Source organism: Pectinophora gossypiella, chromosome Z (assembly GCF_024362695.1).
Source record: "Pectinophora gossypiella chromosome Z, ilPecGoss1.1, whole genome shotgun sequence".
Classification (NCBI taxonomy): Eukaryota; Metazoa; Arthropoda; class Insecta; order Lepidoptera; family Gelechiidae; genus Pectinophora; species Pectinophora gossypiella.
The window spans coordinates 1,706,196-1,725,876 of record NC_065433.1 but is presented as its reverse complement, the minus strand read 5'-3'; the positions used below and the strand labels follow the sequence as shown (position 1 = coordinate 1,725,876).

The window sequence follows — 19,681 nt, the reverse complement described above, 5'->3', positions numbered from 1 at the left end:
TCACTTGTTTTTTTCTTCGTAGTCCCAGACGGAACACCCGCCAAAATGTTTTTTTCTTAAAAAGTGACGAGACGTTCCTTTTTTGAAATTGCACACAATTGCGTTTCAAAGGCATCCGGAACCAGCTATCGGCAAGTTTCGTATCACAAAAACGTAGCTCGGTTTTTGTATGGTTATCACAAAAATGAATGCAGACATTTCTGTGTGCGTAACTTTACGGCAATATCGTCGTATTGTGGAAAAATCGTAAACATGTGATGAGATGTGACTTTTATTATCAAAACCTCTCAAAAAACACTTGCCACAATCCAGGTAATTTGCAGTCTCAACTTTTACTCGTAATGAAATTGGGTCGTGTAATTTTTTTGACGTGACTTTTTGTTGTAGATTTGCCGCAAATGTCATTAACTACTTGGTCGGACAAATGAGCGCTGAGTCAATATATTTATGAAAACATTACGTATGTACGTAAAAATGTATCTCTCCTTCCGGGAAACTGTGAAAGGCATACTTACAATACAAGGAATAAAAATAAAATTGTTATTAAAAAATTCTAGATTAAGTAAATTAAATTCATCTTTTTTGGGGTTATGTATACGTTTTTACAATAAAATACCAGATAATATTTTAAATTTGTCAGAAAATAAATTTAAAGCTCACGTGAAAATAAATTTAAAGCTTACTTTATGTAAAAAATCTTATTATAAGATTAATTATAACCTAAATGATGAAAATGTCTGGTATTAAATGTGTTCCTCTAGTTATTAAATAACTTGTAATGTACCCTCATTGATTTAAAAGATGTGTTGCTGTTGCAGTTTCTTGTCATTTTTTCTCCTCAGCTATAACACCTTGCAAAATGACGTAAATTCAAAAATGTTACATTGACCTTCAACAAGTTTATCCATGATAATTACGTTGAATAAATGATTCTGATTTCTGGCTCTCTCACCCGGTACGGAATTTAAGACAACAGGCCTGAGGGTGCCCAGTTGGGCGCGAACCTCGGCTCAGGGCGTCGTCTGAGAGGAAGAATATTTGGAAGAAGTAATCGACCCTAGTGGATCGGTAGCGATAAGCGCTGAATGAGGGAAATCGTCGAACACGCCGGCGGGGTCGGTATCGGGGTTCTGAAGTGTTTGGTGTCACGAGCTGATTGGCCGCCTCTATGGCTAGAGTAATCGGGTCGTCGGGATCGTATATTACGTCCTTGAGATCGTGTACTAGGTTCAAAATAAATTATGAAATTCTGATTATTAAATAAAGACAGATCTTAAACTAACGAAAAACATTTTCTTTTTTCTATTTAACTTATTTATGAATTTTAATCAAGAAAAACGTGATAAATGAAATCCGACTTTTTATCACGTTTTACTATGACGTCACAGTGTGCTTTTTCATACAAATTCCATAGTAATTTCGTGTTTTAACGTTTAGTAAAAAGTAACTGATTTGACTAGTTGGAAACTAGCCTAATTTTGTTGAAGAAATCGCATCAGGCTTTTTCTTATAATGTAAGTCGGCGTTGTAATTTTTCGTGTCAAACGTCAAAATTGTGTTAAACATACGTTCCGACTTGGTTAGGAAAGTAAAAAAGCTACGTGTCAGCCCGGATATTTCATTTCTTTTTCTCTCGTGTGGGTTGTGAGATCAATGACCGACCTTATCAGCCGATTGACCGAAAGTAAGGTGGTTACTACTTACTGATGTAAGTACGTACTCGTTACATGAGCCGTGTCAGGGGTCTATGGCGGCTCAATAATAACCCTGACACCTCACAACCCACATGATAGAAGAGACTAAGGCAACAGAGTTGAAAATTCAAATTAAAAAATATCTGTATTCAGTAGGTAACATAGTTTACACTTTGAATCGTCAATTTTTACATAACGAACGTCTCATCCGCCTAAAACTACTACAGCTTCTCACAGCCTGTATAGCCGGGGAAAAGAAGTTGCAAGAAAAACCTCGGCACAGGGCCCTAGACGTTCTTTAAAAAACAAAACATAAAATATTGTTATACAATTGAGTAATTTAGAGAAATATCGAGAGTCTCATATCCCTGATTATAACGCGGTAAGAACCCGGTATAATGTGTTTTAAGTAGCAGTGAACGGCCTACGGCCTCTGTGGTCCAGTGGTTGAGCGTTGTGCTCACGATCTGGAGGTCCCGGTTTCGAATCCCGGTGGGGACAAATCACAAAAATCACTTTGTGATCCCTAGTTTGGTTAGGACATCACAGGCTGATCACCTGATTGTCCAAAAAGTAAGATGATCCGTGCTCCGGTTATTACTTAATGATGTAATTTAGTAGTCGTTACATGTGTCATGTCAGGGGCCTATGGCGGCTCAGTAATAACTCTGACACCAGGGTTGGTAATCCACCTCACAATCCACGCGATAGAAGAAGAGAAGTAGCAGAGAATATTAATGTATGTGTAGCGGACCCAACTAGTTGGCCACCTAGTTCCGCTCACATGCAACAGATGGCGCCACATTCAATAATGCAGTCTTCAAGCAGTCCTGAAACGCGGTATCGAAGTTTTCACGGCAAGACGTATATATACAACTTCCAACACAATACTGTCGGATCGTCGATCCCTAGTCACACTACCAACTTGTGGCTAGCGGGGTACTATGCTCAGTTCGGTACCCCGAAAACATCCTTTGGCGGCAGCACACCCTCGCCGCCAAACTGGTGACCCTCGACAGAACACTTCCTGCCTACACCTTCTGGGAGTCGGAGTCAACTGCATCGCACCTGCATCATCCGCCACCAGCATCAATCACCCCGCATCAACCCTCAACAGGCGTTCATCATCAGCCTTCAGTCGGAGCATCATCAGCACGTCCACCTGCCAGCCGCCTACGACGCTGCCTGGACATCTGACACTCCACACCAGGACTTCGGAGCATCTACAGTTCCATGACCAGCTGCCCAAGCTGCCTGGACCTGGCACTCCGCACGCAGCAGCGACACAGCACACGAGGTCCACTGCCACACCACGCTGTCGAGCACGCGCTCCACGTGGCAGGCCGCCTTCTCGCCTCACGCCAGTCGCCGGCTCCACAATCCCGACTTACCGCGGATAGGAGCAGCTCCCCATCCCGACTCACCGTGGACAGGAGCACAACCCACGCCGTACACACCTCTTCCCGACTCACTGGGAGTACAGGCAACACGGCATTCCTGAAGAGCACTGAAGCACTTAAATCGACCTCCGGTCTGAGGGGGGGAGTGATGTAGCGGACCCAACTAGTTGGCCACCTAGTTCCGCTCACATGCAACAGATGGCGCCACATTCAATAATGCAGTCTTCAAGCAGTCCTGAAACGCGGTATCGAAGTTTTCACGGCAAGACGTATATATACAACTTCCAACACAATACTGTCGGATCGTCGATCCCTAGTCACACTACCAACTTGTGGCTAGCGGGGTACTATGCTCAGTTCGGTACCCCGAAAACATCCTTTGGCGGCAGCACACCCTCGCCGCCAAATATGTAGGTATATCTGTGTTATGTTATACCTGAAATGGGGAGTAGTATACAACTGAGTTCGCTCGCCACGGGCCGATGGTCCCGGCACTGACCCTCTGTTCCAAGCCGTTGCACATTGCATTCAATGCACCATTGTGCGCTCTAACTGTATGCACCGCTCATATCTTAGTTTTTATCATTAACATTGCATAGGCGAGATGTCTAGCCGAGGGCAGTGATGCGAATCTTTTTTATAACAGGTAGGTACATTCTTGATTTAAAAAGAAAGCCGTCGCAGCCCAGTTGGAACACACTGTGAGGTCGCAGGTTCGAAACCCAGAATAGGCCTAACCAATGATTTTTAGAATTTGGTTTTGAATTCATGTTTGGATCATAAATGATTATCACGTGCTCAGCGGTGAATGAAAACATCGTGAGGAAACCTACATTCTCGAAGTGCGTTTCGGAGGTATGTGACCTAACCTGAAATGTGGTTTTCCCTTCGAGACAGGCAATCGCTTCTGTAAAAAACCGGACCTCTCAAATCTTCAGGAACAGTGTGAACACGAGATAACGATAGATTAAGATTGCTGGTTTCATTAAATGTTAAGGGAACCTTACTCGCACTCGAAATTGACATAATTTGAAGATGAAGTACGTCAGATCCGTCTGTGGATTATTGATTATTTGTACCCACATCTGAAAGATTTTATGTATGTGTATGTAAGTTCATTGACCCTTTTTACATTTTATTAATGATTTGAAACACCAACATTACGTTTAGCAGCTTGGAATGATCGATTTTCCTGTTAAGTTAATTGCAATTTTAATCTCTATTGCTACTTTATGATTTTTCATTGCTTCGATAAGAGAGACGGGTACACCAGAGCGATGCGATTTTAACCGTTCTACCGGAAAAATAAATTGGACTGAGAAATATAATTGCTCGTGTCCAGAATCATGGGATATCTTTACATCTTTCTTTAACTTTCGTCGAAAAAAATATCACAAAGTAAGCAGAAGCCCGCGAACAGAGACTTCACCATCATGTTAATGTCTAGGCTATTCAGTTCCCTGACCACACAGTTTTAGTGAGAATATTAAAAAAAAACAATACCGTTTGAATCAGTGACAGCGGTGTGTATAAAAACACGTGAACAAAGTGTCTTCCCCTTAAATAAAACTAAGATGAGTCACTGGACAAACTCTTAGGAAATAATATTTTATTTATAGTACTTTAGGTTAAAGATAAATTACTTATTAGATTGTAGACTAGATTGTAATATTATGAAGCATATATTTAAGTATTGTAATGCTTTACCCATCCCTTTCCTTTTCGGCGGTTAAGAAAATGACAGATATAACTTAAAATAGAATTAGATGGTATTTACGGCCTCTGTGGTCCAGTGGTTGAGCGTTGGACTCACGATCCGGAGGTCCCGGGTTCGAATCCCGGTAGGGAAATATCACAAAAATCACTTTGTGATTCCTAGTTTGCTTAGGACATTACATGCTGATCACCTGATTGTCCGAAAGGAAGATGATCTGTGCTTCGGAAGGCACGTTAAGCGGTTGGTCCCGGTTACTACTCACTGATGTAAGTAAGTTATCGTTACATTAGTCATGTCAGGGGTCATTGGCAGCTCTATAGTAACCCTGACACCAGGGTGGATGAGGTTGGTAATCCACCTCACAACCCACACGAGAGGAGGTTATATCGATGCGAACGTTACGATATATTTGATGTGGCCTTTTCTGTGTTCAGTAGATTAATTCTATTTAATTTACTGTAAGGCAGCTTCCTCACAACGCGATACAATCGTGCGATATCAAAACAAGTGACAATTTGAGGACTTATAGATATATTTTTTGTTGATTTTCCCCGAACGGCAAGGCCAAGGGGACTAAGTCCACACAGCCATGTCTTATGTATTTTTCATGATGATAGTTAATGAAATGATGAAACTTAAGCCAGGAAGAGAGTCTTACTCCGAACCCCAAAACCCCAAGTACGCATAAACTTTCGAATTGAGAAGCGGCTTCTTGGCACGAAGTGAAAATAGATAGGTACACTTTGTTAATTGAATATTCCGATATAATAACACTATCGCGAAAGTTTTCCGACTAACTCAATGTGATCATTAACCACAAAACACCATTTCGTATTAATTATTTAGATTATTCAATGAAGAAAGCAACCGTCCCTTTACCGCCAAAAAGCACTTTACCATAGATAATTATAATTTGTACAAATTGCCAAAGCGTGTCTATGTTATAAAGAATTATGACGTCATAACTGATCAACCGTCAAACTTTTACATGACTGCGGCGAAGCAAAAGGGAGGGATATGTGTTCGACTACTACGCACGTATTTGTAACACGTGGTTTATTATTGGCAACTTTACACTAAAATAGCACATCCATCAGAGGTGGGCCCCTTTGTGTTATGTACAAACGTTTTATCTTCTCGTTTTAGTGTTTTTAACGTATTTTTATGTATTGAGAGTTCAAGATAGCGTGCGAAGAGAAATGTTGGAAAATCTTGCAGTTGACCGGTCTTCTTCTTGTTCGGGTTGTGATGTGATTACCAACCCCATCAACCCTGGTGTCAGGGTTATTATTGAGCCGCCATAAGCCCCTGATATGACTCATGTAACAACTACGTACTTACATCAGTAAGAAGTAACCGGGACCAACGGCTTAACATGCCTTCAGAAGCACGGATCATCTTACTTTTTGGACAATCAGATGATCAGCCTGTAATGTCCTAACCGAACTAGGGATCACAAAGTGACTTTTGTGATTGTCTCCACCGGGAATCGAACCCGAGACCTCCGGGATCGTGAGCACATCGCTCAACTACTGGACCACAGAAGCCGCCGTTGACCGGTGAGGGATGTAGACTGATAAATCATTATAAGTGCAATTACAATCCCAATTAAGTATGTTAAACTGAATCGTACAATACTAACAACTTACATTGTTTGAGATTTACGAGTTTATTGTCATAATAGGCTAGTTTTTTTTTGGTTTTCCCCGAAGGGTAAGGCAAAGGGAACTATGCCCATACAGCCATGTCTTACGTATTTTTTTTCTTGATGAATAATGAAATGATGAAAGGTGATGATGATGAAACCTAAGCCCCACCGTCGGAGTAGACTCCTACTCCTAACCCCAAACGAATTAACTCAAAAGTCCGCATAAACTTTCGAGTTATGAAGCGGCTTCCTGGCACGAAGCGAAAATAGGCAGATACACTTTGTTTATTGAATACTCCGATATAATAACACTCGCGAATGTCTTCCGACTAACTTAATGCGATCATTAACCACAAAACACCACTTCGTATTAATTAATTAGATTATTCAATGAAGAAAGCAACTGTCCCGTTCGCGTTTCCCGCCAAAAAGCCCATAATAGGCTAGTTTCCAACTAGTCAAATCAGTTACTCTTTACTAAACGTCAAAACACGAAATTACTACGGAATTTGTATTAAAAAGCATCTTGAGACGTCATAGAAAAACGTGACAGAATGTCGCACTTATTATTACTTTTTTCTATATTAAAAATCATTATATAAGATAAATACAAAAAGGAAACCTTTAAATCTGTCTTTATTTAGTAATCGAAATTTCATAATTTAACTTTGACCTAGAAAACTACCCAATTAAAACACATTATACCGGGTTCGGGCGGGCAGCGCAGGACCGATCGTCGTGGAGATCCTTGGGGGAGGCCTATGCCCAGCAGTAGGCGTCATACGGCTGATGATGATGATACCGGGTTCTTACCCGGTTTATATCGGGGGGCTTATATAACTTATTTTAACGTGTTTTAATTACTAACAACTTATTTTTAAGTATTTTATATTACTATCAATCAAAAATGCCGTAGGTCCAAAGATACACAAATCAACACAGCTGGTTAAACATAACACCTTATGTTTAGTTACGCACTTAGATTTATAGTTTGTACATTATATTTTCTATTTTAAGTCAATAAACTCTTCTCTTCTTCTATCGTGTGGGTTGTAAGGTGAATTACCAACCTCATCAACCCTGGTGTCAGGGTTATTATTGAGCCGCCAAAGGCCCCTGACATGGCTCATGTAACGACTACTTACTTACATCAGTAAGTAGTAACCGGGACCAACGGCTTAACGTGCCTTCCGAAGCACGGATCATCTTACTTTTTGGACAATCAGATGATCAGCCAGTAATGTCCTAACCAAATTAGGGATCACAAAGTGATTTTGGTGATTTGTCCCCACCGGGATTCGAACCCGGAACCTCCGGATCGTGAGCCCAACGCCCAACCACTGGACCACGGAGGCCGTAATAAATTCTACGACTTTATGACGTTCAATAAGAATATTTTGATAATCCTACATTACTAACTACGTCATACGGTCATGTATTTCACCTTATCTTTTTACTTAAGTACCCGTTAAAAATGGTGTACAATGTGCGTCAATCTTTAAAAGACAACACAAACGAATGTCTTCATGCGTTAAATAATTTAGGCATAGATGTAAGCACATGGGATGTAATCGTAATTTATATTCTTTGTTTAAAGTTGGACAATGAATCTAGGAAGCAATGGGAATTAAAAATCAGTGAGTCTACTAATGACTTACCCACACTTAAGACATTCAAAACTTTTTTGAATGTTAGATCTCGCTATGCAAAAAGAAACATCACTCACTGCTGCACCCCAAAAACGAAGTTCACTCAACTGATTCTTCGGAGTCAGCTGAGAACGGTGTTGTAGTAGCAACATCGTCAGTGTCAGACACACTACAAGTAAATTGCGGTTGTATTATTTTTGGGATCAGCTTGTTCATTGGTACATATGATGATCCTATATTAAGTTAGTAAGATGAACTTCATTTTTGGGTGCCGAGACAAACCTCTGTGGTTAAATACATAAGGTAAATACATATTTAGATTAAGGATATATTGAAAACAAAAAAAGAAAAAATACTGAACCCATGACCCGTGTTTCCAGGCGTGCATCGACGACAACCTGGACATGGTGGAGTTCCTGGTGACGCACGGAGCTGATGTCAACAGAGGGGACAACGAAGGCTGGACGGCCCTCCATGCCACCGCTTCCTGTGGCTTCCTAAGCATAGCCAGGTATTATCCTTATTCAACGTTATATACTGGGTGTTAGTGACATCGTAACGAATACTGAGGGGGATGATTCAGACCATGATTCTGAGTTAAAATCAAGTGGAATTTTCCGTCGAAAAATTCATGTTTTTTTTTTATTATTTTCAATTCTATACTTTTGCGATCAAAAATTCCACTTGATATTAACTCAGAATAATGAGCTAAATCAGCCCCACAGTATTCGTTACGATGTCACTTACACCCCGTACCAGTACATACAGGTAGTCATACAAGTAGGTATGGGTGTTAGGGACACCGTAACGAATACTGAATACTGAGGGGGACGATTCAGACCATGATTCTGAGTTGATATTAAGTGGAATTTCCTGTCGGAAAATTCATGAATTTTTTTGTGTTTTTTTTATTACTTTTCATTCCATACTTTTGCGACGGAAAATATCACTTGATATCAACTCAGAATCATGGCCTGAATCATCCCTCAAAGTTTAAGTTACGAAGTCACTAACACCCTGTATGTGAATAGATGATTTGCAAATCGATAAAGTTTCCAAACTGAACAAAAAATTTGAATAATAATGTGGAGGAAGCAAGAGAAGTGTGTCAGGATCGAAGCAAATGGAATTCTATAGTCTCTGCTTACCCCGGTGGGAAATAGGCGTGAGTTTATGTATGTATGTATGTAATACCATGGTGTAACTAATATGACCTACTACGTGAAACATAGTGTTCCTCGTCATACTAGAAAAGTTGGCATTAAAACACAAGCAAATGAAGGTAGCGAATATTGGTACAAACTCGTCACTTACCATCAGGTGAGATTGTGGTCAAAAGCGAGCCAATTTTATTTAAAATTAAAAACTGTCAAAATCTTCATAATACGACTCACTGTCGCTAGATGACACTTATTTCCATGTCCATATGGATATGGCTAAACATAATGTAAGCTCGTACGGTTGGCGACATCTAGTTACTCCATGGCGAAATAGCGAAATACCCATACTTCAAAAACAGAGCGCCGCCGCGCCGGCGTCGAGCTTTGGTAAAAAATGTTAAATGTATGGAACCAGACATGGTAATACTGTTTCATACAGTCATCATCTACGTAGCATTAGGAAATAGATTGGGATTCGGATGTCCCTTAATCTATCTATCTATAGCAGCCTAAATTCATATCTAATTTCGGACGTAGGCCTCTTCCATGTTTTTCCACTTCCGACGATCTTGGGCTATCGACATCCAGCCATATCCTGCGCGCCGCACGATGTCGTTCTTCCATCTCATTGGTGGTCTTCCTCTCGGTCTTTTGAATGCTCGTGGGCGCCACTCTAACAATGTCCGGGTCCATCTTTCTTTGCTCCTTCGATCAACGTGTCCCGCCCATCTGTAGATCTGCGTTCGGAAATTACTTTTACCACATCCCTAACCTTGGTTTTAGATCAAACCCAAGTATTTCTCTTCCGGTCACGTAAGGAAATGCCGAGCATAGCTCTTTCGATTGCTCTCTGAGTAACACGGAGATTCTCTGCGGATTTCTAAGTTAGGGTCATGACGCGAATACTGGCAGAACACATTGCTCAGACTCTCATGTCTCTTAATACTCCTCATTAAGTCCTCTGTCTGTTAGTTATAAGCGAATTACGAGGCCTAATCGTATTACTCAGTTTCTATATTGAAGTATACAAAATCTATCCTTTGATTGGTTGAAACTGACAGCTCGTGTAAATTCGTTGGAAGTTTTAGCCAATCATATGATAGGATTCTATCTCCTCTATTCATTATTGAATCATTTTATTATTACACCAGAAACATGTTGAAATAAGGGCTAATATTGAAAACAATACTCATTTATTTCATCTTTTTAAGTATTCGTTTAATATGGAGAATAGACTGACGCTGACTCCTTCATCATACGGTACACCATCGTCGTATTTCTCTCAGGATTTCGCATCAAAAGTAACTGCAAGTTGTCTTCTGATTACTTAGGGCTCTGCCCAGCCCATATGGGATTACAAGCGTGATTTTGTGTATGCGTGTATGTTATAAGTTTATAACATCATGGGGTCCAAATAGGCAATACAATACAGGTATATCATAGTAAGTGCGCAATGGCAACAAATGTGAAATAGCAATATTGCTTTTTTAGGTGAATTGCTTCAATGGGGTCTTTTTAACCCTCCAGTACGGGATAATGTATGAATGTATGTATGTTCGAGTGAATACGACGCATTCTATTTGCGCGAACACCGAAATGAGGTTACCGATGTATGAATAATTGTGTTTGTATACGCAATTCTGATACGACACTGGATAGTTCATTAGTGTAAACAAGGGTGAGTCAGCCGAATGGGAGTTCCTGTATTCATTGTGCTACAATAATTGCTCATACAAACACAGTGCTTCTAAATTGTGTCGTGTACTAGCGTCAAGATAAATTATGAAATTCTGATTACTAAATAAAGACAGATCTAAAAGTAACGAAGACCATTTTCTTTTTTCTATAAACTTATTTGTGAATTTTAATCAAGAAAAACGTACGTAAACAGATGGGAATAATAAATGCCAAGGAGAGAGAGAATCTAGAAAAACGTAATAATAAGTCCGACATTTTATCTCATTTGTCGATGTCACAGTGTGCTTTTTCAAACAAATTCCATAGTAATTTTGTGTTTTGACGTTTAGTAAAAAGTAACTGATTTGACTATTATTATCAAGCTAGTTTCCAGCTTGATAATAATATATAAACTTTTATGCTTGTCTGTTGGCCGATGGCCGCTGGAGCGGAAAGGTTTCCGAATGGCGACCACGTGTCGGAGGACGCTCAGTGGGTAGGCCCGCTACAAGGTGGACCGACGATCTAGTGAAGGTCGCGGGAAGCCGCTGGATGCGGGCAGCGCAGGACCGATCGTCGTGGAGATCCTTCGGGGAGGCCTATGCCCAGCAGTGGGCGTCTTACGGCTGATGATGGTGATGCTTGTCTGTGACGGTTTCCCGTTGCTTCTGTGTCTTATAAAAGTTGTAACGCATCGTATTTTCAGGTACCTTCTGGAGAATGGAGCGGACGTGGGCGCTGTCAACTATGATGGGGAACTGCCCATTGACATTGCAGAGAGTGACGCTATGGAGGAACTGTTACAGAAGGCTATCGATGACAAAGGTGCGATTTTAACATATCAATGTTGAGGTGTAGTAGAAGCCTTCAGTCGCGCAATGTACCTTTCTTAAAATGTACCGTTTTCACAATGTACATTTCTCATAAAGCACCCTTCGGAAAACGTATCTTTTGCCTCCCATTTTTATCTGCTACAGGTAATGAAATGCCAAATCATCGGTCCCTAAAAATGCACTCGTTTACATACATAGCTGACTTAAACATAGCTGGCGAGGGGTGTTCAAATTCAAATTCAAAAATATCTCTATTCAGTAGGTAACATTTTGAATCGTAATTTTATACAAAACTACTGCAGCTTCTCACAACCTGTATAGCTGGGGAAAAATAAAATAAAGAAGCTGAGCATACAAAGGTTTTACCATTCCTGTGATAAGGAGAAACCTCCTTGAATTATAGTCGATATTTGAGTTTTTGGCCTGCAGATTATAATCCACAAGACGACCTTTTAATATACCTACTATCCTGGAGCTCCATGAGTGAAGTGCAAAGTTGAAGTATGAACTATTTGCTCATACTTGTATGGCTTCCAACCTTCTTCTGTTCCGTGGGGATTTCCTGCGATGTCTTCTTTTACTTACTGTACAGGGCGACAAAGATGTGGCAATTGCATGAGATTGACAGGAGGGTGTTGGTGTTATCCATACCATACGTTTTCCCTTTATAACAACTGTCAAAAATATTTTCCAAAGGACGCGGAGCTCAGATTGTGGCCACGTGCCAGAAGATCCCTGGGGGGTTAAAATGGTCACATCGAAGCAATTCATCTAAGAAAGCAATATTGCTATTTGACATTTGTTTGCATTGCGCACTTACTTTTATATGCGCAAATGTTAAATTGCAACATTGCTTTCTTAAATGAATTGCTTGGCCATTTTAACCCCCCAGGGATCTTCTGGCACGTGGCCATAATCTGAACTCCGCGTCCTTTGAAAACGTAATTTTTGACAGTTGTTATAAATGGAGATTTTTTGGAGACTTTACATAGATGAAGTTTTGGTTTCAGGCGTCGATTGTGAGAAGTCGCGTAACGCGGAAGTGGACACGCTGCTGCAAGACGCGAGGAACTGGGCTGCAAACGGGTACGTGGAGGTACGAGACCCCAAGACTGGCGGTACTCCGCTTCACGTCGCCGCGGCCAAGGGATACATTGACGTAAGTTTTATTATATTTTATTATTCTTAGCCTGCACCGACCCACTACAGGGCAAAGGAGAGTTTGCTAACGAGGTACTTGTTATGAATACATGCATCTGTACGACGAAGCGTACGATTTTATAAATACATGATTTGCAATTTTATAATATAAAACGGTGTACCCACTCGCGTCAGACAGAGTACTGCGGGGCGGAAGGCAAGAGGGAAACCACTGCCCTGTTTTTCCCTAAAAACTAGCATGAAGAATGCTACACATACAAGAACGTAGCTATTAATTAGTTATGATAGAAAGGAGCGTTAGGCTCACGATCTGGAGGTCCGGGTTCCATTCCCGATGGGGACATTGTCGAAATCACTTTGTGAGACTGTCCTTTGTTTGGTAAAGACTTTACAGGCTTAAATCACCTGATTGTCTGAAAAAATAAGTTGATTCCGTGCTTCGGAATGCACGTTAAGCCGTTGGTACCGGCTATTAGCCGTAAAAATACCTCCACCAACCCGCAGTGTAGCAGCGTGGTGGAGTATGCTCCATACCCCCTCCGGTTGATTGAGGGGAGGCCTGTGCCCAGCAGTGGAACGTATACAGGCTATTTATGTTATGTTATGTATGATAGAAAGGTAACTCTACCCCGCGCCAATTCGTAGCGCTGACTTCACCCCCTCTGGGTCTTACTTTAGTCTTAAATGGCCGTAAGCCGCTAAGGAGTAGAGAAAGATTGAGAAGGGGGTATCTCGCTCGACTTACGTGTTAGGTAGCCTACAGTAAGAATGAAATTATTGGATGGAGTGTTCCAGGTGTGACCATAGAATAAAGAATACATTGTTTTAAGTTTACGCGGTTATTATCATAATTAAAACACATAATAACGGGTTCTTACCGCGTTTAAATGGGGATATGAGACTCCCGATATTTCGACACTGTTGCAAGTGCCATGATCACGGGATGACTGATGAGATTCCAATCCACTCACTCCAATTTCATCAGTCATCCCGTGATCATGGCACTTGCAACAGTGTCGAAATATCGGGAGTCTCATATCCCCATTTAAACGCGGTAAGAACCCGTTATTATGTGTTTTAATTAGAATAAAGAATACTACTACGGCAACTCTCCACTCCCAACCAGCGTCTGAGCTAGGTTTACCTCGCCCCCCTCGGACATAGTTTAGACTTGAAGCGTGTGGCGTCAGACGTCACACACACAGCTACGCTTGTACGATAACGTCAATGTGTGGTGTCTGTGTAAAACGAGGTTGTTTGTATGAAGTGTCAGGGGTGTGGTGTGACGCTACTGTTTCTCTTACATTCAGATCTTGACTAAGATCTAATTATTTTTGTGTCCAGGTGGCAAAGACCCTTCTAGAAGAATGCAACGTGGAGCCCGACTGCGTGGACTATGAAGGCTGGACGCCTCTCCACGCCGCAGCCCTATGGGGGCAGAAAGATGCCGCTGCGCTGTTACTCAAGTTTGGCGCTGATCCGCATGTCAAGAACTATTCGGTGAGTTGTGGTGAAGAGCTTTACTAATCTCTCTATCGTGTGGGTTGTGAGGTGGATTACCAACCCCATCAACTCGGTGTAAGGGTTACTTTTTAGCCGCCAAAAGCCCCTGACGTGGCTCATGTAACGACTACTTACTTACATCAGTAAGTAGTAACCGGGACCAACGGCTTAACGTGCCTTCTGAAGCACGGATCATCTTACTTTCGCACAATCAGATGATCTGCCTATAATACGAGTATCCTAACCAAACTAAGTGAACAAAGTGATTTTCGTGCCATGTCCCCACCGGGATTCTAACTCGGGACCTCTGGATCGTGAGCCTAACGCGCAACGTATATTTTATTTCCCAGGGTCAAACCTGCATGGACCTGGTGGATCCGAGCATATCGTCGTGGCTGGCGGAGGCGTCGCTGAAGGCGTCCCCGCGGCGCATGAACAACAACAACAATAATAACAAGCGCAAGCGCAGCCCGCCACAACACGACGTCAAACGCGTCGAGCTGCAGATCACAGGGCAGACAGAGAACGTCGTCAATGGTGAGCTATTTATTCACATGACATAAACGGGACTCCTCTCAATCAAACGGTAAGGGTATCGAGTATGCTCCACCACGCTGCTCCATTGCGGGTTAGTAGAGATTATTAGATCATAGATAAGTAGGTCTGATATAGAACTAATGCGGATGAAAACTAGAAGCTCAAATGTAGGCGGCAGCACTGTTGAGTGTTCTTAAATTTAGACCGTTCTCCATCATCATCATCATCAATTTAAGAGCCACGCTCTTGTCGGTGCAGCATTTTCCATGCTACTTTTTTAGGGAAAAATAAGGCAGTGGTTTCCCTCTTGCCTTCCGCCCGATCTCCATATTGTCCTAAAATTCTGAAATTCGTGATAAACTGCTATAAAATGCGGTACAACGTGGAGTGTATTGTCTGAAGGATGAGTTAGGAAAAATAATAGCACACTTGTAAAAAGGCAGTTTTGATTGAAAATAAGTTTTCTTCTTTCCGATATTTAGGGAATAAATATAACACTATGATTTTGCAGCGCTGCGCAGAGGGTTATAGTGTAAAAATATAACCAGAACAATATGTCTGTTTACTCAAATAGTACAGGGAACTGTCAAAATTTAAGAACACTCAACAGTAGCGACACCTGATGGGAGAAATAGGCAGTTTTTATCTTTATTGGCTACATCGCTGGCTACCGATTACGGTTGAAAGCGTTTAAAAAGAGAACAAATTCTAATTTACATGTATTTCGGTATAACAAATTCAGAACTAATTATCTAGTGCATTCGCCAGCTTACACGATCATTCGCTAGGTACCTATAGACATATCGTCCCTGGAAAGGCAAAAATAAGTAAGCGCCAAAATGTTTGAATATCCTGAAATAGCAGTCCATGTTACGATATATGTTTCTAGATATCATCATCATCATCAGCCCATTAACGTCCCCACTGCTGGGGCACGGGCCTTCCCTATGGATGGTTAGGGAGATCGGGCCTTAAACCATCACGCGGGCCCAGTGCGGATTGATGGTTATTAACGACTGCTAATGCAGTCGGGACCAACGGCTTAACGTGCCTTCCGAAGCATGAAGGAGCTCGAGATGAAAACTTTTTTTTTGTGGTCACCCATCCTATGACCGGCCTTTGCGAAAGTTGCTTAACTTAAACAATCGCAGACCGAGCGCGTTAACCGCTGCGCCACCGAGCTCCTCTAGATATAGAAAATGAAAAAAAAAAAAGAATATTGTAATCTTACGTTGACGTCATCTAAATTGGATCATCCCCCTAGCATTATCCCGTTTTTCACAGCGTCCGTTTACCTAACCTGAAGATTTGACAGGTCCGGTTTTTTACAGAAGCGATATCTAAATAAGATAAATGGGTAAACAGTCATAATAAAAAGACAAGGAAAAACGAAGCTTAGAACGGCATTTATTTTTGTAATGACCTTTTGCGCTTTCGCCTTCTTTATCATTTTGCCTATCCAGTGACTATATACACAATAAATAGGTCAGGCAAAAAAAAAAACAGAAACAGGAAAGCAGGTATGTACGGTCACGAGTACTAATATATACACTTTGATACCATGTCACATTAACTTTTTGACAAATTAAACCGTAAGACACACTGGCCCCGATTCCTGCAGACACCGCCTAATTTTATTTTAAGTTATATCCATCATTTTCATATCCGTCGAAAAGGAAAGGGACGGATGATTCACAGCTCTTAATTTTAGGAAGAATGAGTAAATGAATGAATAACCCGGGCGAATCAAAAGGTACGTCGCTGGTATGCAATCCGTTTGACGTGCTGTCTACTTAACTGTGTCGGGTTATTGACGGACGTAAAATTTTTAGACGGTTGGTTTAGATTTGTGCTTAAAATTGACGTGTGTTCCATAAATTTTATGCTTGTCGATTACCCGTCCCTTTCCTTTTCGGCGGATAAGAAAATGACAGATATAACTTAAAATAAAATTAGATGGTATTTACAGGAATTAGCACCATTAAATGTCAAATATGATAGTGCGACAGGGTTCTAAAGTGGGTACATGATTATTATGTATCATGACCGTACTTAATCCGGATCATTACGTGATCCCTTCACTGTTCATTGACTATTGTTTATAACAAACTATAGCTTAACACATATTTTCAATGAATGCCCATTTCTATTCATTGTCGCTCCGTCCCATAATGATGGTTGGGTCATGCAGGGATTTATTACGCAATAGCCTAGATGACAAGCTAGTTAAACGAAAAATGTGTTTTTTTTAAATGTGGAGACGATATTTTTTATGAAAATACTGAATTACGTCGTCATTTAATAAACTTGGTAAAACGTGTTACTCATTGTAACGTAATTATTATAAAAAAAATAGATAACTTAATTCTAAATTAACAACAAAATGTATAAATTAAGACACGTTGGATTGTTAATTGATCACTTTAGATTTGCATTTATTATATTATTGATATTTTGCAATTTAATATTTAACCAGTCATTTGTCCAATTGTAGAATTGAAAATTAAGTGACATAGAAACGACGAATAATTTATTTATTTAATTTTTTGTCATTCAATTTACTTCAAATGTAATTTTGAAACTAAAATTCGACCCAGCCATCTACCCAATTACCCGATTGTATATAAACGTGTGTAACCCTCATACGAGCCACCTCATGGTATCTAACAGACAAGCCGCCGGCGCCTCCTGAGATCATCACGAAGATCGCGGAGAAGCCCCCGAAGGGCCGAGCGCCGTCCCCGGAGACAGCAGAGCCCGCCGACGGGGTCACGGCTAACGACGAAGCCCCGTCCTGGCGCAGATCTGCCTCCTTCAGAAACAGACAACCAGATCCCGCCAGTGAGTACTCACGCTATGCTCTTCTGCCGTGGTCGAGGTCAACGACCTCTTGTTAAGCGCTCCATCATTCCCTTATAGGATAACTTTGTTGTCCGTCCGTCTGCCTGTGTAATTAAACTAGGGATCACCGTGATACGTACCCACCGGGATTTGAATCCCGGACTTCCGGATCGTGAGCCCAACGCTGAAACCACTGGACCACGGCAGCCGTTAAAATTAATATGAACCTTTCCATTTTCAGGAGACAACAAACCAGCGAACAACGCGGTAGATAGCGACACCATACTCAGGAGGACACACAGTTTCGAAAATGATAAGACGTAAGTGGAAAATGTTTCTTATACACTTACATAATAATTCTCATTGCAACTTTACAACAAAAGCTAAGGAATAGCTCATTGCCTTTGCATTCGCATGTTACGAGACTAAATATCACATTTAAACCATCCACTGGTTGTGATTAGTGCAGGCATAAAGCAACCATAACGCATCCCAAATAGTGAAATAATGAACCAAACTAGCACGCGACGGCCGCTTTGACATAATAAAGTACACGAATTCGCTCCGTTAATACAGTTATAAATTAACACGAAACTTGATGAACTCAATAAAGTACAGCTATTTGTTCCTTTAAAGTAGTTATTGGCCCCGATTCCTGCAGACACCTCCTAATTTTACTTAGTTATACCTGTTACTTTCTCATTCGCCGAAAAGGAAAGAGACGAATGATAGAAAGTCGTAAATTTTAGAAAGATTGAGTAAATGAATGAATAACCCGGGCGAAATCAGAAAGGAATCTCGCTGGTTTGCAAACCGTTTGACGTGTAGTGTCAACTTAATTCTGTCGGGTTATTGGCTGATGCAAAATTTTTAGACGATTGTTTTGGATTTCTGCTTAAAATTGACGTGTGTTCCATAAATTTTATGCCTGTCGATTACCCGTCCCTTTCTTTTTCAGCGGATGAGAAAATGACAGGTATAAATTAAAATAAAATTAGATGGCGTCTGCAGGGATTAGCACCATTAATTAATTAATTAATACTTAACTTGATGAGCGGGACAAGAGTCATAACGGTCATCACGTCGTGTCGCTAGTTTCGGTATTATAATCCGCAGATCGGTTTTTAGCTTCTGCAATAAAAAAAGAGTTTGTATTTGGTCACTTATTGGTATGTCCTGGAAAATCATATTTACTATTCCGACTATGCCAGCACTATTCTCGACTATTCGATGAATAACATGATGTTACGGTCAGAAACACTACAAATGTAATAGTAACAATGTTTGCTGAGTAAATAATAAAAGGTTAGGCTATTTTATTTGGATATTAAAATACATAGTTATATCAGAAGGGAAATTGCTGTCATATTTGAGTAGGATGTTTATGATATACCGTATGCTAACAGCGCATATAATGGTCCATCATATTAGGAACTACACAATGTAGGACATATCCAGGGAGAGAAGCTGCTGGATTAGCATAAAAGCTTCTCTGGTCCCTTTCATATAGTCCCTCCTTCATTATGGTAAAGAATGGAATTCTTTTCCCGCGTCATTGTTCTTCGATACATATGATATGGGAATTTTCAAGGCAAGAGTGAATAGGATCTATTTGAGTTTGCGTGCGCCACCTTAGACCACAGCTTAAGACCAGGCAGGGTCGTGGTCAAATGCACTCCAATCTTTTAATAAAAAAAGTTTAGATTTATGTAGTACCAATGCTTGCCACCAGCGCTCTTTTTTGTAGTATAAGTAGGGATTTCGCCATGGAGCAACTAGATGTCGCTATGACCGCTTTGACAGTTTGTACCAATTCTCGCCATCGGTCATTTGCGCGCGTTTTACATCTTTTCTAGGTCAT

General features: G+C 40.9%; 1 protein-coding gene across 10 annotated transcripts in view; it reads left to right on the top strand.

Annotated features, from left to right (window-relative positions):
• Window positions 1-19,681, top strand: part of LOC126380075 (protein phosphatase 1 regulatory subunit 12A-like) — a 101,797-nt gene that overhangs the window by 24,510 nt on the left and 57,606 nt on the right. For all 10 annotated transcript variants that reach the window (XM_050029279.1, XM_050029278.1, XM_050029277.1 and 7 more), the window contains exons 2-8: window positions 8,489-8,619; window positions 11,652-11,770; window positions 12,789-12,937; window positions 14,284-14,439; window positions 14,793-14,979; window positions 17,650-17,820; window positions 18,062-18,140. In XM_050029279.1, coding sequence (XP_049885236.1) covers window positions 8,489-8,619; window positions 11,652-11,770; window positions 12,789-12,937; window positions 14,284-14,439; window positions 14,793-14,979; window positions 17,650-17,820; window positions 18,062-18,140 — 992 coding nt within the window. The remainder of the gene's footprint in view (window positions 1-8,488; window positions 8,620-11,651; window positions 11,771-12,788; window positions 12,938-14,283; window positions 14,440-14,792; window positions 14,980-17,649; window positions 17,821-18,061; window positions 18,141-19,681) is intronic.